At 42.7% G+C, this 19,049-nt stretch overlaps 1 protein-coding gene across 1 annotated transcript in view; it reads left to right on the top strand.

The window, feature by feature from the left end:
• The window catches only part of LOC104389500 (organic solute transporter subunit alpha-like), a 25,653-nt gene extending 19,378 nt beyond the window's left edge, over positions 1–6,275 (top strand). Inside the window, exons 5-9 of the mRNA XM_009998499.1 lie at positions 1–133; positions 3,092–3,203; positions 4,079–4,225; positions 5,492–5,597; positions 6,088–6,275. Coding sequence (XP_009996801.1) covers positions 1–133; positions 3,092–3,203; positions 4,079–4,225; positions 5,492–5,597; positions 6,088–6,275 — 686 coding nt within the window. The remainder of the gene's footprint in view (positions 134–3,091; positions 3,204–4,078; positions 4,226–5,491; positions 5,598–6,087) is intronic.
• Positions 6,276–19,049: the final 12,774 nt, after the last annotated feature.

Here is a 19,049-nt window from a genome sequence, read left to right on the forward strand (position 1 = left end):
TCCTGCTGATGATGATTAAAGAGTGTGGAGGTCAAAAGCTGCTCCTCCAGCGGTTTGAAAACGGTCGCTTGAAGATCAGCACCGGTCCCTGCTGCTGCTGCTGCCTTTGCCTCCCTCGCGTGCGCATCACTAGGTGAGTCGCCCTTTAAGATTTCCCCGCTGGAAAAACGGCTGCTGGAATTCAGCCAGTTTGGCGAGGCCAGGCTTACAGCAGAGGGCCTCCCTGCTTCCCGAAAGTCAGCCTCAAGCTGTGTCTTTTAAACAGTGCCATCACTTCGGAGCAGTGTGCCACTGCCGATTTATTTTGCTTTGGTAATGCAGAATTTTGCATAGGAGTTGAGACATGAGCTCTCTCAGTTTTAGGCAGTGTAGTGTTCCCACTCATAGTGATGTTGAGTACTGTCATATCTCCCCAGTTAATCCCATTCTGTTCAAGAAACCATTTCTATAGTAAGTAGCGTTGTGGAAGGAGGAGGAATTTCTGGTCTAGAAAACCTAATAACTGAGATTTTGATTTGTCCTCATTCCAGAAGGGAACAAGTGTCTCAAAATTGGGTATTTTTCACAATCATAATTGTCAAATTGAGACTATCTTGAAAGAAAATTTCTATTATTTCTATGAAATGGAGACGTTTCGTTCTGATACTGACTTTAAAACCACTGCAGATCAAAATAAATTTTAGAACAAAATTTTAGATCTAATTCGTGGAAAGCTTTGATCTCAATGAAATGGCATTGTCTGGTGAGGCAAAAGAAAATGTTTTCTTCTGCTAAACTTAGTGGATCTATGAGAAATGGGGTGAGGATGGAGAGCAGCACCTAACGGAGACAATTCACTCTCAGCCCAGTTCCCCTGAGCGCTGCCTGGTGGGGCTCCTCCCCTGGCTGGTGTCACCCTGGCATTTACACTCTGCAGCCTGGAAACCTTATGTGTTTCCCAGGGCTTTCCTGCTGCTAGAGAGCATGAGAATGTTTCTCTCATTAAGAACAAAAGCTGATGGGCTGAATGTGCAAGCCAGAGATTTTTCTGTAAGAGCCTGGACATTGGTGTCAGTCCAGTGAAGTGAAAGCAGCAAACAGAATGCAGCATAACAGCTTGTGATGCATTTGCAAAAAATCTTATTTTCATTGTAAAAATTATTCCTAAAAATGCCTACTTTTGTATTAGAATTTAAATTCTTGTTTCCATAATTTTATTTTAATGGAATAACACTACTTAAATGGAGGGGGCATTTAGAAGAACAAGTAATAAACCAGCTGAAAAATGTACCTCCAAAAAGGAATGTAATACAACGACTTAAATCACCAACTACTGATATGAATCTAAATGATTCCTACTAGTTTTCAAGGGCATTGGGTCAGGCTCATTTCAGCAGTCAGATCCAAAGGAATGCCGTGGGACAGAGCTGTGCTATAGATCTAACCTGTCTCTAGCATACTTCTTTTTCTTCCCGTGTCTGTCACCCTCTGTATAGGCTGTGGTAGCTGGGAGGCTGGGAGGGAATCCTCTGCTCTGCCCGCATGTTTATCAGTCCAGTGACAGCTTAGTCAGGGTGGTATTAGCTAATATGAACTCCTTTCAGGAGCTAGATAGTGCCCACTACTGCTGGGAGGAAGGACAGCTGTTCAGTTTTTTTAAAAAGGCTTTTTGCCCTGCAGAGGGCTTACGGCTCCTTCTCTGGTGTCTGTAACACTGGGAAACCCATCTGCTGTCTTTGCTTCTTACTTCTAGCCTTTTCTCAAGAGAGGGTGCAGGTTTTTTTGAGATGTGAGCAGGCTACATCAGAGAAAGGTCAGTCTCATGTTCCTCCCATAGGTATGGGAGTGAGCTACTTCAGGGGAAGGATTCATTCTATAAAAAACCCCCATATACTGTCAAGAAGTCCTGGGAAGGCTAACAAGGTACAGTAAACAGATGAGGCAAAATAACAAGTGGGGAGAGATGTGGCAGAAGAGGTGTGATGGTCAAGATAGACCTGCGTTGACAAGGGAAACAACTCATGGCATTACAGTGGCTGCACTGTTTGTCATATTATTCCTTAATGTCCTTTTGGGATAATAAGTCTTTGGAAAGGCACACACACTAAGTGGGTAGCCAGTTGCAGGCCTTTCTACCTGTGTTTGTGCTGTTCATCATCCTGTGGTTATTAGCTATGTTAACTGAGCAATTCCTGCAATTTCTGGTTCATGGCTATATCCTGTAGCATACTAAATGTCACCTTGTCTGCTGAGGCATCTCTGATGGTGGTCTCAAGGGCCCAAGGAGCTGCAATGAAGACATCATGGTCAGTATGGGAATTAATACACTGTAACTGACTACAATGTGAGCCAGCAGTAGCAGATGGCTTGTCCTGTGATGACTGATGGACAGTTCAGGTCAGTCAGCTGTCATTCTCCCTGTTAAGAAGTGCATCTTAACCATGTCCTGGTGGTCTTCAGTGCTGGCTGGCCAGGTTACTGTGTATAGGCTGAGTTCTGGACACGAGTTTTACTGACAGAAGTGAGGAAATGCTGAGCTGTTCTTGTGCGCTTGGTCAAGTGAAAGATAGTTCCTTTCTTCTGTTAAAGTACAGAGCAGCAAAACTGATGCTCACGTGGTAGTATTCATGATGCACTGAAAACCTACCAGTCCTTTCACATAGTGTGTACAATTCCCTTTCTTGATCTACCATAGCACTAAGAAGTGTCTGAACAGGAAGGCTGAATTGCCCAGTTTCATCAGAAAACTGAAACAGGAAGGCAACAACAGGACAAGAGCAAGTGGCATTATTGTTCAGACTCTGGTTGTGCTGCTGCAGACTTTCTGCTTAGTTTCAGAGCAGAGAAAGACAACACGTTTTGCCCAGCTTTGGTTAGTGTGTAATTGCTGCAGAATAGGCCATGTACTCTTTTTTAGAGACTCTACTAAATAAACACTGGGTAATTCTTGGAAAGATTTTCTAATCGTGAAGCTGCTCCTCCCCAGATCTTAGCCACATGCTACAAGAGTGGAAAAGTTTTGCAATTGACAGTATAAAAACATGTTATTGAGGTTGCCTGTGTGATTTTTTTTTTCTCTCTCTTTTTTTTTTTTTTTTTTTTTTCTGGCCAGGCAAACTCTCTTTATGCTGAAGCTGGGCACCTTTCAGTTTGCTTTCCTTCGACCTGTGTTCATGTTTTTAGCAATAGTGCTTTGGACTAATGGCAATTACATCCTTTACAATGTAAGTACATACTTTCATCAATTATGTTCCACGAAATTTATAGGTTTTAGGGTTGACGTTAGTATCTTATTTTACAACTAATCTGTGGAGTCTGAGTGCACTTCCAAGTGAGTTATTACTATTGAGACCCTGAAGCATGTAATTTCTGCTTTCCCCCAGGCTCTCAATTTCTTCTCTTCTCTTGAGAAGAAACTGGCCATCAGGGTGGGTTGGGCCTCAGATTATGCTCCAGTGTTTCCCATCCTGTATGGTTAGAACAGCCAGACTGCAAACTGCCCTGCAGGATGTACCTGCCTTGTTTTTTGTAAGCTACAGCCTTAAGTGTATATACTGGCACGTAAACAGGCAGGACAATTCTATGTTTTTCTGCAAATCACAGTGATTTTTATATCTGTGCAAAGTAGAAAAGTTAGTCCTGTACTTCTGCTTTGAATCATGTAAGCTCCAAGATGATGGAGAAGTCTGTATCTGCTAATAATTTTGCACCTCCTTGGATAACTAAGATTTAAAGTAATTCTTAATTCTTTCATGGTAAATGACACCTCTGAGATATCATGCTGAATATGCTCTCATGAGCTGCTGAGTGTTCCCAGGTGTTGCTGGGGGTTAGATTGAGGGGTTGTGTCACTTGTTACCTTCCCAGGCTGCCCAGATTCACATGTCCATGACTGCTGGGTGAGAGCAGGGTGCTAGCACTCCAGTTGGTACCGTGCAGTTTCCCCATGCAAATCCCAGCAACTGCTGCTGCCATCAGCCTTCATGGAGATAGAAACAAGCATTTTAACATCTGCATCATCCCATTCATAACTTTCTCCTGGAAACAGTAAAGTGCACTGGGAAGTTTTATAGGTATGCTTGTTTGATTTGCTTCTCAGTTGTCTCCCCAAAGAGCTGCAATATGGATTAACAGCTTTGTTGGTGTCCTCACCATTATTGCTCTGTGGCCAGTTGCAATCATGTTTCAACAAGTTAGGACTGTCCTTACCTCTAAGAAGATCATCCCAAAGTTTGCTCTTTATCAGGTGAGAAGTTTAATATTTCTGATAAGAATTTCTCTTAATAGCTGGTGTAACACTGTCTCTCTAGTTCTTGGTCCTCCATTGAAAAGTTATAGTATTTTTTTCACATTAAATGCTCTGTGCAAAGCCGTATTTTTACCTGATTAAAGCTGCATCCCTTTAATCACTCACCTTGGCTGCTGTTCAGTTTCAGCTTAAGCCAATTTACCTCTACTCTCTCAGGACTGCTGGAGATGTGAAAGCTGTGTTAAATCTACTAATCTTTAAGCGACTGAAATCAAACCAGCACCTTCTGCAGGGCTTGAAGGAGGCTTTGTAGATGCAGTAAACACAATGTTAAAATGCTGGTGTGTACTTTTAAAAACCAGGAGAAGATGTGGAGCAGTATGGGGATGGCTGTTGTTTGAACTGTTTCAGCATATCACAGTGTTCTGTTTTGACACTATTTTTCTTGGCCATTCTGCACTTCAGAGTTATACAATAATGAAAATACTGGCTGGGAATCATTAGTAAGTAAGGAACAAAACCAGATAGGTTGGACTGAAAAAGCCCTGGGACAGGGCCACCATCTTCCATATCATTCTGAAAAGAGTACAGCAGAATCCTTGGATATGTATCCTCCTTGGACAGGACCACTTTTGGGGCACCGAAGTTTTTGTTAAGTGAATTATTAAGCACTTAAAAATGCAATAAATGGGACAGTCACACCTGCAAAGTTGCACTAGGGTGAATCCAGGTTTAAGATGGCAAACACTGTTAATACGAGGGTTTATACTCATGCAGTTAGACCAGCAGCTAGAGAGACACTTTGGTATCTCCAAGGCAGCAAAGGCCTAGCTCAGCTACCTGTGGAGTCTTTTGTCCCTTCTGGCATAGAAACCAGTCCGATGGAACTTGGGGAGCACCTTATCTCCCTGCTTTGGCAAAAAGAGGAGACAACCGAAAAAACACTGTCTGAGTCCTTCCTCCACTACGGGAGACCATAGCCTCATCAGTTAGATTAACAGGAAGTTTTTAAAATATGGTTACCTATTACTCAGAGCGGGGATTCCCAGGAGGGAGCTCTGTGTTTATTTCGCCTCCTAAATGAAGGGCTGAGAAGAAACACTTTTCAAACAAAAGAAGTGTAATTTAATATATTCAGAGCAATGTCATCCTGACCTAAACTTGAATTCTGCAGAATGGCAGGCAGCCAGCTGGTAGATTGGAGAAGAGGGAGGGCAAGAAAGAAGGAGTGAGACAAAAATCTGTTTTCTCTTTCTGGTGCAGTTTATCGTCATTCTGAACCACTTACAGACAGCTATTATCAACATCTTGGCCATGCAAAGAGTCATTCCCTGCGCTCCACCACTCTCCTCTTCAGCAAGAGGAGCATGTAAGTTCCTTTGGGAAGGATGTTCTTAATTTACTTATAGAGGTGCCAGTTCAGCACTGCTAACTGCAGTATCTGGTGTTTTCCCAAAGCACTAATTTCCTGGGATCGTGTAGCTTTTAGAGAATCTCAGCTTTTACCTAAAAAACAATAACAAAAGTTTTATAGCTGTCATAGTCACCAAGAAAAACTTGAGAATGAGAAGTGTTGGAATCAGAAGCGAGAGAACAAGAAATCAGCATGTAAAATTACTGTTAAATCTCTTGCATTTTGAATGCATAATTTATTGCATGCTTATTGTGTGTAACCAGGGCAGCACTGTAGTTCTGTAACTGATTTTCTTGACAAGTATGAGAGAGACTCTGTTGTGGGGACAGGATGGTGAAGTTTGTTCCTTTTGCACGGATGAAAATGAATAAGCCAGGTATCCACTTTGTGTCCGATAGTTATTTCCCCCTTTTGGGGACTTCTCTTTGCCTCCTTTTTTTGGCAGATATAATCCAGCAGCTCCTCATCATGGAAATGTTTCTGATAACCCTGCTCTCAAGGGTGGTCTATCGGAGAAGATATGATGACCTGGAGCCTCCAGCGTGTAGCGCTGAAGAAGCTGTGGACAGCAAGGAGGCTCCTAAGATTATCCTGAATGGTACAGTTAGGGAAGATGGATTGCCAAGGGTTTAGGAGCCCCAGTGCTCCTATTCTGCAGGAGCTGGAAGCTCAGCTTAAGGAGCTTGCATATTCTTGCACCACAAACAGCCACTGTCTGGGTCGGAACAACTTCTGACGTAAATGTCTGTGAGCTGGAAGAATCACTAGTGGAATGATAACCCTGTTTATTCTCCAGTGATACATACATGGTGTGAGGGTTTTCATACCATGTAATTTAGTAAGATTTCATACCATGTACTTTCATGCCATTATGCTGCTACTTGATGATAGACAAACTGTCTCACAATGTGATTTTTTGCTATTTTTATTTTTTTAGCTATTAGAATGGCTATGATTTGGACTTAATCAGGTCATTCTTTCTCATCTTTTTTGATTTTTGAAAAATCTCATTTCACCCTGGATTACTGTCACATGTCTAACACAGCATTTTTCCCTCCTTCACCCATTAAAATTTATCAGCTCTCACTCTATGCCATGAGCTTACTGTAGCTAATTCTGACCAGGAAATATATTTGCATATGTTTGTTCTCAAATCCCCAGACTTGTCTGGGCTCTCCACCCATATAAATAATTATCTCTTTAGGGCAAGACTTTTTTACATTCCTTGGCAATTCACCCCCTGACTTGGTAAATACAGAGTTGCTGTTTGTAAATATGTCACTGGCAGATGTTCTTCTTAGGGACAGCAGATTCTCCGTTGCTGGCCTGGAAAAAGAAAGTAGGATTTGGAATCAAAAGGTGTCTTCTGCTACAGCTCTGTGATGGCACCTGCTGCTTTGGTTCTCTGCTTAGAAAATGAGAATAATGATACTCAGAGTCCTTATGATAAAGGTGTCTGTGGGGATAAAAGCTACTGAAAGCAATCTCTTTCAAAAAAATCCTTACCTTCCCAGCTTCTTCACCCCAAATCTGACCTGCCCCAGCATCCAGTAGGACTTCAAGGAGTACAGGATCTTTGCCATTCACACCCATTGCTCTGTTTTGCATAAAGCAGTTTTTACTTTTTACAAATCTTCTTGATGTTCTTGGATGAACCAAATTGCTTTGGTTTAGCTTGCTATAATTTATAAAATAATACTGTGTTCACTAAGCATTTGGGTGTTCTATTTGTTGGGACTAGAGGTACAGTGTGATATACTAGCCCTTGTCTAGCATCATCTAGACTGATCCCTGGAAGCAAATACACAATTCATGCAGAAAGAAGGCTTATTTAGTATGTAACCTGGGAAAATGTTTTGTGTTGGAAAAGTTGGTAATTGTATCAAATACATCTTAGCATCAGAACAAAGCTGGGTGGATAGTGGGGCTTTGTTTTTAGTTTACAAGGAATTACAAAATACTTTCATTTTGGGAGTTAGTGGAAACTGGAATTAACTGAAAACAGCTTGTGAATCTAGAAAGTAGAAAAGGGAGTTAAATTAAACAAAATGTTTTCTTCTTCCTGACTGAGGTCAGAAATAGTATTTTTAACAATTAAAGGCTTCCATTGTAGTAGAAAAAATTGAATTATTTTTGTTTTGAAGTGTTTGAAATTATTTTTTTCTAAGCAGTCAGTCTGGGAAATTAATACAGATTTCTGAACTCAATAATATGAGAGAATCTGCACTTTTCCCTTGAAAAATAATCTAGGTGAAAATTTTCACTGCAGTAGATTGTGTCAGTAGAGTTAACTGGCATCAGCTAACATATTTTTAACATGGGAAATCTAAATGTATTTTAACATTATGGCTATTAGCATATTCCTAGTGTTGCTTTATATCATTGTAGCCTAGGCTACAGGTACATTTGTAGACTTGCAGAGCAGTGTTTAATTTCACAATGGCTTTGGGAACGATTTGCTGTGAGTTCCAGCAGCTTCAAAACTGGAAAATAAAACATTTTGAGTTGGTAAGGAATCTCTGTGAATTGCTATGGAAAAAGCTTTAATTCCTAGAGCAAACGAGACAAATGAGCATGACTGGAAAATGTTTCCTGTAGTGGTTCTGCGAAGGGAATGTCTTGGTGGGTGGGATCTGTGGCACAGAAGGGCAGGTCTGGGCACAGCCAGAGCCTTCACCCATCACTGCTGGGCTGTATCTCTCGTGTCTCTGAAGCGCCTGTTGAACAGGTCTTGTAAACATCAGTCAGGGCCTCATTTAGCCACAGGTATCACTAGCTGTTACACTTGTGGGTAGATACTTAATACTTGTTGTCATCTTCATCGGACACATTTCAGCAAGAGAATGTACTGAGGTGGTTTTCAAGCTGACTTGAGATTTGGCAGTGAATATGTCTTTTTACTGTGCACAGTCATGGAGGTCTCATTCCAGAAGTCACTCACTTACACAGAACCATTTTCAGAGCAAAACTTGACACACTTTTTATCCTGAGCTTTCCTGAGTTACAGCTTATTTGAATGCAGTAGAAATTATGGGTCTTATTTGTTACACATGTCTTTTTTAAAATATTTTTTCTTGTTGACCTTTTTAAATTAAGAATTTCTTCCCCACCTCTGGCTCAGACCAGTAGCTGTAGCCTGCCTCATCTAGGAGCAGCATCTGGGTAGGCACCGGGGGGCTAGCAGCCAGGGGCAGCAGGTGGCCTGCATTGCAGTGCCTTCATTCAGGTGCTCTTGCAATTAAAACATTGCAAGTCACAACCTCCAGGTTGGACCTCAGGCAGACTGAGGGTGGAAAAAAAACAAAACAGAAAGCTGGAAATTCCTCCAATCTCAGTTCTGATAAGGATCCCTTTCAGGTCAGTGAAAAAGAAATTGCTTTCAATTACGTACTTGTGATTAAAGCATTTGAAAATATTTGACAAAAGCTAGAAGATAAATTTCACAACTCATTTTACACAGCAGCTGTAAAGTAATGAGTGTTAAGGTGAGCACATAACCTTTATGCTGTGTTTGCTTGGCTTTATCGTGTGAGGAAGGGTAAAGGTAATTTAATCAGAGTCTTTGTGATTTTAAAAGGCACCAACACCATTACATAGAAAGATAAGCATACACAGGGATGTGTGATCAAAGGTTAAGAGAGTTTAGGCCTTTGGAAGCACTGAAAGCACAGGGGTGGTTTGGGTGGCAGGGCACTGAAGATGCCGGTGTGAGGGTGAACACAGGTTGTGATGCCTACGGGAGTGTCATGTAGGGTTACACAGCATGAACAGCACACACACGGGGGAGAATGAACGCTACCAGCTTGTGATGTTGCAGGAGTGGGTTGACAAACAGAAGATGCTCAGTGCTCTTCTTTTCCAGCTGTCATTTAAGCTATTGTTTTTCCTCTTCCAGAAGGTATGGGCTCCTGTTTGCTGCAGCAGGGACAGTCCTGAACCTTTGAAAAGGTGCCACCAGCAGGACCCAGCTGTCATTCCCTAGGTGGGACTACCGATGGGAGGGAGGGGAGCAGTGAAGAGTGTGTTTAAGTGCATGCCTTTGTGTCAGCAACAAAGGCCTCTGGTCTTAATGACACCCAAAGGATTTGTTTCAGGTGTTAAGAGGGTGATCTGCTGATTGTAAACCTTTGTATCCACATGCCCCCTCCAACTGCCCTGTCTGTTCCTGCACCCTCACACTTGCTCCTGCCTCGTCCTCTCTGTGTAGGAGAAAAGATGGAGAGCTCCTGAGGCTGGACTCAGTGAGGAGGTGCAAGGGTGTCACTTTAGGCCTGTGGATCAGGACAGCCAGACAACTTTGTCAACCCTTGTATGCAGTGTCTGTTTCCAAACAAGGACCAAGCAAAAAAAAACAGTAACAACAACAAAACACAGTTCAAGAGCTGAGTTGTGATCCCATGGTTCCCAGAGCAGGAGTATGGAAAGAAGTTCGGTAACACAAGAAGGATACAAACAATGGTAAATTGAACAAGTTGAGGAACAGGTGGATTTAGTGTAAGCAGCTGAGAAGCCCAACAGACTCATGAATAACTGAGAGAGAGAGATGGCAGTCAGTTGACCCACAGCTAATGAAAATGCTAGAATAGGTAAGTTGCAACAATTCCACCTATTCAACACCTTGCCACTTGGCTTCCTTACCCTTTCAAACAAGGTCTGACTGTTGATGACAGTTTGAATGCTACTGCTTTTACTGACAGCCATTGACATGTTCCTTCAGGACAGCTCATGCATCTGCTCTCACCCTCTAACTTCCAGGTAACATGGGTCACTATTTTTAAAACACAGTTTGTGGGGGAAGAGGATTAGGTAACACTGAGTTTTTTACTGCTTTGAAAGTGTTAATGAGATAATTCAACAGTTGCCTGAACTTGGTGAACATGATCATCTTTTTTTTAGCAAAGGGAAACTGAGGCAGAGAAATCCATAGAACTTGTCCAAAGAGACCCAGGGGAATTTTGTATCAGCTAGGAATAGACTGTCGAAGTTACCCAGTCTCACCTCCCTCCGCTGAAAAATACTGCCTCTTAATTTTGGTAAGATCACAGATTAAGCTGAGTGTCTGAGTTAAGTCATGGTTAGGTGAGTTAGATCATGGTTAGGTAATGCATCCACGAGGACAATAAAATGAATTGCTCTCAGCTCACATAACTTCATTTGAGTAAGAGCTACAGGTCAGAGCATCTCTTTGTAGGCTGTGGAATTGATGTGAAGAACAGATCCAAATATAGTTGACTTGCAAGAGAAGGTAGGCAGAATATCTTGGGCTATTTTTCTCAGTGTAACTCCCCACAGATCATTGTACAGCCTTTTTAGTAGGTATCCACAAGCTCTTCATTCTTTACAGCTCAAACCCACAGTTCCTATTAAAATGTATACACATAAGATGTGTATACATAAAGACAATCAAACCAGCACACTGAAAGAGCTCAGAATTCTGTTTTTGCAATTTTATTTTTTTTTTTTACTGTGCCTTAATTTTTGTTACCCTTTCTATACATTGAAAAAGCCTGTTACACCTGTGCTGATGCCACTTACTGTCAGATAATCAAGCAGTTGGTGTGCCAGCATAGCACTTGAAGGCACAGGTGCTTTGTGACAAGCTCAGGCAGCTTGAAGTCTCTGAAAATTCTTTATTGTTCTTCAAACAAAGAGAATAAAGCCTCACTGCTAGAAAGTGCATTGAAAAACAGGAATATGTTATTGAATAAGTTTTACATTTTTGTGGGAGAAATCAGACTTCAATTTCAGCAATATATTGGGCATTCTTGGTCAGTTTTAGGGAGAGAAATTGTCCAAAAGTATTTTACCTTTCATTTGTAGATGTCTTTCCTCTTCATAACTACAAATAGGCCTCTTTCTTCCCAGCAGCCATTATGCAGATAAGCTCACAATACATGTAGAAAACTAAGGGTAGCATAAAATGATTTTTGTTTCCTTTCATGTAGTTTAGCAGCTGAAGTGTGTGTTTCTCCTCAAGAGATTCAGGCATCAGATCACAGATGCCTCCTAGAATCTAAGGCTGAAATTGGTTCGGACATCCGAGAGAACTGCTGAGCTGTGAGAAGGGACTGCAAGACACTGCAGAGCAGAGCCACGAGAGGAAAGCTAAGATTGCTGGCAAAGAGAGGAGTGTTGAGATGGATAATTAGCAGCTCTAGGGTTTTTGAAGAGAAAAAAACAACATGGAAAAGACAGAAAATCCCACAGAAACAAAGCCAGGTAGCCCCAGGATGGCAGTTTAGCAACATCAACCCTTTCCAAGTGGCAGCAGCAGCCAACCCTTCCCCTCTCAACTGGAGGCTGCCCAGCCAACAGTGACTCCTTGGGTGCCTTATCAGGGGTGGCGAGACCATTAGCTTGTTAGCTCTACCTACACGTTGTGTATATTGACCAATAAATCACAATTTTTACTCTCTTGAGCTGTGAAATCAGTTTTTCAGAGGCTTGGTATGTAGCAAAAGGCACCCAAATGAACTGACTCAGAGGGGGAAGGTCACAAAACCAGGGAGAACTAACTATTCAGTATGTGCAGCACCTCCTCCTCTGCATCCCATTGAGAATCACTGCTTTAAGGACTAAAAGAGGGGTTAGAAATCACATGAACATGAGTTTTGAATTTATATTAATCCTCTATTGCAAATTACTGAAAAAGGTGAGTTTCTGAGTCTCCCTGTAGCCTTGCCATATCCAGCCAGCAAAGTGTGTGAGCCAATTGTTAAATTCAGTTCAACAAGTTCCTCATTAGGGGGAAATTACCTGAGTTTGAAATCTGCTAATTTTCCAATCAGGGTGAGTGTTTGCACTTGTGATTTGAAAATAATTAACACATGGTATAACAGGAAAACCTGTGTTAAAGACTAATGGTAGAAGGGGTAATTTCCTTAGCACCAAAAATGGTGTGCTTGGTTCCTCAGAGCTCTATTACTATCCTTTCAGTACTGGTTAGTATCTGCTGTGTAGGATGTTCTAGTATGTAGATCAATGCTCTGCAAAGTTGCACTTTTTAATGTTAATTTAAAAAAAAACACATTATTTTCCAGGGATATAAATAATTTTTGTAAAAGGTGCTGTATTTGTTTCTTCTTCTTTGTGTCAACACAGGCTTTCCCAATATTATGTGCTTCTGCTGCTTCTAAAAGGAGACAGTAAACTGTCTTTTTAGACTAAGGCTTTAGCCTGAGTTCTGCAAGCCTTAAAATGCATGTTCCCAGGACAGTCACGTTCTTATCCTGAAGTGCATTCCTAGGAATGTGAATGCCCTGTAGTATTTAGAAAGAAAGGATGTCCAGATCTGAATGAGATCCTATTTCTGGTGAATTATGCTACCCTTATAGCTTGGGACTAGCACAATTTAGTGCATTAGTGACCTCACACCATGAAGCATTCAAGGGAGAGGAGTGATTTCATCTCCAGTAGCCGTGTCAACTCCACCCAAGGGTGGTGTTCCTCCTGCTGGTGTGACTATACTGAAGTTTATTGACAAGAAGGGTGTGGCTTGACAGCTACAGACAAGAAGAGCTTGTTCCTCATCAGCAGGCAGCAAAGCACAGGTGCATTATCTGGACTCATGTCTAGCCTAGAAGCAGTCCAGCTTTGGCCACAGGTGCAGTGGCACAGAGGAGGGTGGTACATGAGCTCTGCTTGCCAATGATTAGCATGTGGGTTGCTTTTAAACACCTAAGACCTCCAAGCAGAGGCTTCTACCCAGAAAAAAACAAGCCAACAAGGGTCAGGTAGCTTTTAATGGCATCTGATCTACCAAGGCTTTGTCAAGCAGCATCTTTTATGTGGAAAGGCTGCCCCACGAAGCCCTAGGAGGGACACGTGGCTCTTTCTGCACAGCCCTGTCTTCTCACATGTCCACACATATCTATGGCGGCTGTTTGCGCTGAGATAGGAGCTGTGTTTCAGGTACATGTGAGTCAGCACCTGGGAATTCCCTTGCTGGATTAATATCTCTAACTTAATAGCCTGTTTTGAACACTTCCAATATCTTGGTTTTTTCTTCTCAGTGCATTTTTTTTAAAGGAATGCAAATAGAACTTGCATTTCTTCCCTCACGGAAACAGCATTTGTGATTAGTGTGCATTCCCATCATGTAGCATTCATGCTGCCAGAAATGCTGCACACAGGCCATAGGGCTCTGCCTTTTCATGGAAGCTGATGAGGAATCCCATTCTTAGTTTTGGTTTTTATAGCTCACTGCTTCTGAATTACTGTTGCTTGTGAGATTCTGGGCTGGAATTATCATATCCATTTTTCTGTTGCTTGCTCTCTGTTCACCTGCCTACTTTTGTTCATGACATCAGCTGGTGCTTCTGTGCTTCAGGAGAAAGCGTCCCCTTCTGAACTGGTTGCTTTGGTTATGGGCAAGATTTCCTATGTCAAATCCCCAGAGGTGTGAGACCATCTTCTTTTTCCTCTTTTATATGGAGCATTCCCCTTTGCTGTTCAGATGTTAAAAAAAAAAAAAAAAAAAAAGCATGAGCAAGTCAGCCTGAGGGGCTAATACATTAAAACTCATGGTTCTGATTGAAGATGATAGTTTATTTTTATGAAGCTACTTATTTTCTCTATGTGCCTTATCTTTTACTTCCAAAAAGGATCAAATTTCAAGCTCTGGTCAAGTAACCCTTATTTCAGAAGAAATACATTGGCTATTTCCTTCCAGTTCTTACACAGCTCTTGTGTTAAAAAAGACACACCTGGCAGCTTGGGGATAATTCTTTTTGCAGCACCAGCTGCCTTGGGAGTTGCTGAGGAACCTGCACTGCATGAGCAAGGAAGATGAAAGCTGCTAGATCACTTGCCAGGCTGGGTCCTGCCTGTTGCCTCCCTGTGGATAACGTTAAGGAGATACAGCTCAACCGTTTTTCTCTTCCTCTCTTATCCTTTTGGTTACAGGCTGCTTTCTACTAGGCAACCTCTTTCATGCTCTCTCTTCCCTTTGCAATGATCATCTTGGAGGCCTCATGATCAATCACAGCCTCTGGCCTGCAGTCTTCTTGGGGAGAACAGCTCCTACCACCAAATTCTGAGGTGTCTGACCAAGTCCTCTGAGGACTTATTTGAGCCACCTTATTTGGCTGCCTGCTGGGGACCCAAGGCAGCTCAGAGCCCTCTGGTAAATGCCTCTGAGGTTACGAAGGTCTTTGTTGCCAGTATAATTATGTGTCAGAAAATCAGCCAACTTCTGGAAGCCAGTATTAGTCTCTTAAAACCAGTAATGAGTTAAATGTTAGTTGATCTCTTACCAGAAAATTGTGAATGTCAAATGTAAATTACTTTGCTACCCAACAGTACTTAAAAAAATAATAAAAAAAATTGTTAACTCTTTGTGATTCTCCCGGTATGTGTGCACACATACAATTCCCTCCTATAATTTCTCTATTTTTAACCACTTGCACAGATTTAACTGAGTGACATGCAAAATTGCCACCAAAGCCATATGAAGTGACACATGTATGGTAGGCGAGATGTGTCAAATAAAGGGTTAGAGGAGTTACTTATGTCCAATCCAATAAAAAAACTATTTGACTATAATTTTTGCACTGCTTATTTCCAAATCACCATTGAGACTATCAAGCAATCCTCTATTTTTAATGTAAACTAACCTGGTTTTAAGCCTTGGCCCAGCAGACAGCATCCCTTTGAAGGGAACAGGCAGGCCTGTGCTTTGGTCAGATCCTCCAACTCCTGAGCACCCAGCAGAGCTCATCACATCACAAAGTAGCAGCAGCAGCCAAGCGGTGTGAAAACCCAGCTCCCAGGTTGGCCTTGCTGGCTGCCCTCAGCTACAGCTTCTTCAATAAAACTGTGTTCACAAATCCCTTGGGAAAGAATGGATTAAAATATTTCTTGTAATGACTGTAATGGGATTTTGAACTGTTTTTATCATGCTAAAGAAGAGACAGTGCTATTATCATCACAACACTCTGTCATAATTTTTTTCCCTCAAGAAAACGAATGCTGATAAATGGAGAGAAATTAAAAGGATTTCATTTGGATTAATCATTCTTAATTTTCTAGATTTAAACCCACCCTTTGAATGGCTCTTTTTGAGGAAGCAATCTGAATCCTTTATTAGTTTAATAGGATTTAGCTAATATTACTGACCATATCCCATCCTCAAGCTGGATTTCCACCAATAAGCTAAACACTGGCCCTAAGGCAAATCCTCTCTGTAAACAGGTGTCTGAGAAAGACTTGCTGCCAGTGCTTTCCCTCCACATGAGTAAGCAGTCCCTGTTGAAATCCTCTCCTAAGGAGAGGTGAGACAAGTGTGACCAAGTGCCAGCTAGTTTTTTGTTTTCTCTTTTAAATTGTGTGATTAATTATTTTCAAATTGTCTTATCTGCTGTCTGTATTCTTCTGCTACCCACAGCTGAGTGAAGAACTCCTGTAATTATGTCACACTAAAAATCTACAGTGAAAGATGATGAGTAAAATTTGTCCTTTATTCCAGGTAGAAGAACATCTGAGTTTGTAGTCTGTAGTGTCCCCTCTTTTAAATATTTTTAGTAGACAACTCATACCCGTTTTGCTTTTCTTTGCATACCCATTTTAGCTTTCTAGGAAAGCTAAAGGACGTATTATTTTAGATTTATATTTTTTAATTGTGAAAATAATTCTCAAAAAAGTAAAACATTTTTCATGTAAAAAAATATAAACACCTGCACTGTTCTCACTGTGCATGTCCTCCAGGTGGAGCCCTTTTCGTCTAGTCTTTGGTGGTTCTCTACGTCAGTGAGAGCTAAGTCAAATTAACTTGATTATTTTTTTGCAGTTAATGTGTTTAGCTTTTTTAATGTGCAGAAGAGTCTAAGAGAGCAAGGGAAGGGGAGCTACCAGAGAAGCATTGGTGAAGGAAGGGTAGTCACCAAGAATAACAGCAGTAATTCCCCAGCACCCTCAGTCTCAGGTTCTTGCACCCTGTGACTGGGAGAGAAAAAGAGGCTGGAGTTCATATTTGTGTCGTGATGGGAAATAAAGATCACCCCCATTTAATTTCTTTTTATTTTACAGTCTCTCCAGGGGCTTTAGTGCTATACCTTGAAAAGGAACTTCACTCTGCTCATGAAATCCAAATTGCTGTATTTAGGATAATTCCCCACTCTGGTTAGAAAGAAAAGGGGAGGGGGAAGGTCATATAATAAAATAATTGTGTGTAACTCACCCTCCCTTTTCCACATTTCTTGACAGCTGTGGAACTGACTGTAGCACCCACAGGGTAAGGCAGCTTTTTCAGAGATGTCACAGAATCACACAATTGTCAGAGCTGGAAGGGACCACTGGAGATCACCCGGTCCAACTCCCCTGCTAAAGCAGGATCCCCTAGAGCACATAACTCAGGACTGCATCCAGGTGGGCCTTGAATGTCTCCAGAGGAGACTCCACAGCCTCCCTAGGCAGCCTGTCCCAGTGTCTGTCACCCTCACTGCAGAGAAGTTTTTCCTCATATTGCAGTGGAACTTCTAATGTTCCAGCTTGTGCCCGTTGCCCCTCACCTTGTCACTGAGAACTGCTGAAAACAGCCTGGCCCCATCCTCCTTGAACTCACCCTTGAGGGGACAGAGCGAGGGGAACCGCGAATGCTCAGCCACTGCCTCCGGACCAGCGGCCTGCAGGGCCTGACCCTTCCCTCCGGCCTCCTCCAGCAGCCGGGCCCCCCCCCCCAACCCAGCCCTTGGCAGTCACTAGGTGGCAACAAGCTGCCACAAGCTGCACCAACAAGCTGCCACAAGCTGCCACAAGCTGCCACAAGCTGCACCAACAAGCTGCACCAACATGCCACAAGCTGCACCAACAAGCTGCCCCAACAAGCTGCACCAACAAGCTGCAACAAGTTGCACCAAGCTGCACCAACAAGCTGCACCAGCTCTCCGAGCCTCTGGAGCTCATCCCACCGGGACACGGGATGCTCTGACGCTCAGTCTCCTCTGCACGCTGTGTTTCTGCTGAAGTTTCCCACCTTCACTGGGAAACTCACAATTTCTTATTAGCAGGCAAAGCTCAATTTTGCTTTCTTGCCTCAGGTGACAGTCAAATGAGTCCTCCCTCCAGAGGGCGGCCGGTGCGGCTGCCTGGGAGGGATGTGGGCACAGAGGGGTAGGAACCTGGCTCGGCACACAGCTGCGACGTGAGGGGGCTTGGGCTTTGTTTTAGGAGAAACAAGGCGTGGTGCAGCCCCTCCTGGATACTGTTTTGAAGGAACAATGTATATTTACAGAATAGTTTTATCCCCTCCATACTTTTACTTCTACTCCCTAAAACGCTGAGTAGAAGTCGCTGTGGTTATCGCTGCTACCAACAGCATGAACCATAAGGATCAAAACTGGTTTACCTTCTAACCATCACTGTAGAGCAAAATGTAAATCAGACCACAGGATAGATGGCAGTTCCAGCTGTCCTTGCTCAGATCCTACTGTATTAGTCTTGCCAGATGGGCGCTACTTCTCCTTGACCAGGCCGTATGCCTTCGTGGTGCAAAACTCCTCAACGCAGGGAAGCTCCTCCTATTGCACCTCCCAGCTCTGACTCTGAGCCCTGCCAACACAAGGCTGTTTATGGGACATGAAGTATGTACACATACTGCTCTTGAACCCTGCCCTCCAAGCAGAGGCACTTGGTGTGAGGACCTTGGGCTGCTTGTGTTGAAACCCACCCTCTGCCTGGCACAAAGCAAACAGCTCCTCGGGGATGCATTTTTATGGCTTGCCAGACCAGATGTGTCTACAGCAAGGTTTTTAATTGAATTAGCATTGGTGAAGCAAATCTCCTAATCATGTTTCTAGCGATGCCTTGGCCTGCCCAGAGGGCTGGTCTCTGAGCACTCTAGCAGGTTGCCTTTTGGGTGAAGTTTAAGGGAAAGATGAGCTCCAGGAGTGCACCTAGCACTACTCTGCTTCCAGCAGGCTTTCAGGCTATGAGACCAGCCAACAGCTAGGCCAAAATGTGAATATTGGAGCTATCAAGTTCTCAAAACAAACCAATACAGTGTATGGATTTACACCTGTGGTGTCACACTACCTGTCATATGTATGTGGAGATAATGTTCCTGATGCTTAATGTGAAATTACCTTCAGTCTTCATTTGGGAGCAGCCCTAGAATTTGTCCCTCACAAATCGCTATATCTGTGTAGTCGCCTTCAAATTAAACCTTTTAGAGAAATTTGCCATTAGTTAGTGAGAATGTGACTACTCCATGATATGTTCTTTTTCTCCTTTCTTCTTGTCCCTCTGTGATGTACCAGTCATGAGTGTCCCAGGAATTTGTTCTTCTGCAGTGTTGATGGACATGGTTCCCGACACAGGAAAAATTGTATTTCATACAAAGAAGTAACATAACCCACTGCTCTACCTAGTCCGTGGTGCCCAGGGTTGGGGCATTTTAAAGGCATGCTGCAA

The sequence above is a fragment of the Chaetura pelagica genome, unplaced genomic scaffold, assembly GCF_000747805.2.
Source record: "Chaetura pelagica isolate M959 unplaced genomic scaffold, ChaPel_1.0 scaffold265, whole genome shotgun sequence".
Lineage (NCBI taxonomy): Eukaryota > Metazoa > Chordata > Aves > Apodiformes > Apodidae > Chaetura > Chaetura pelagica.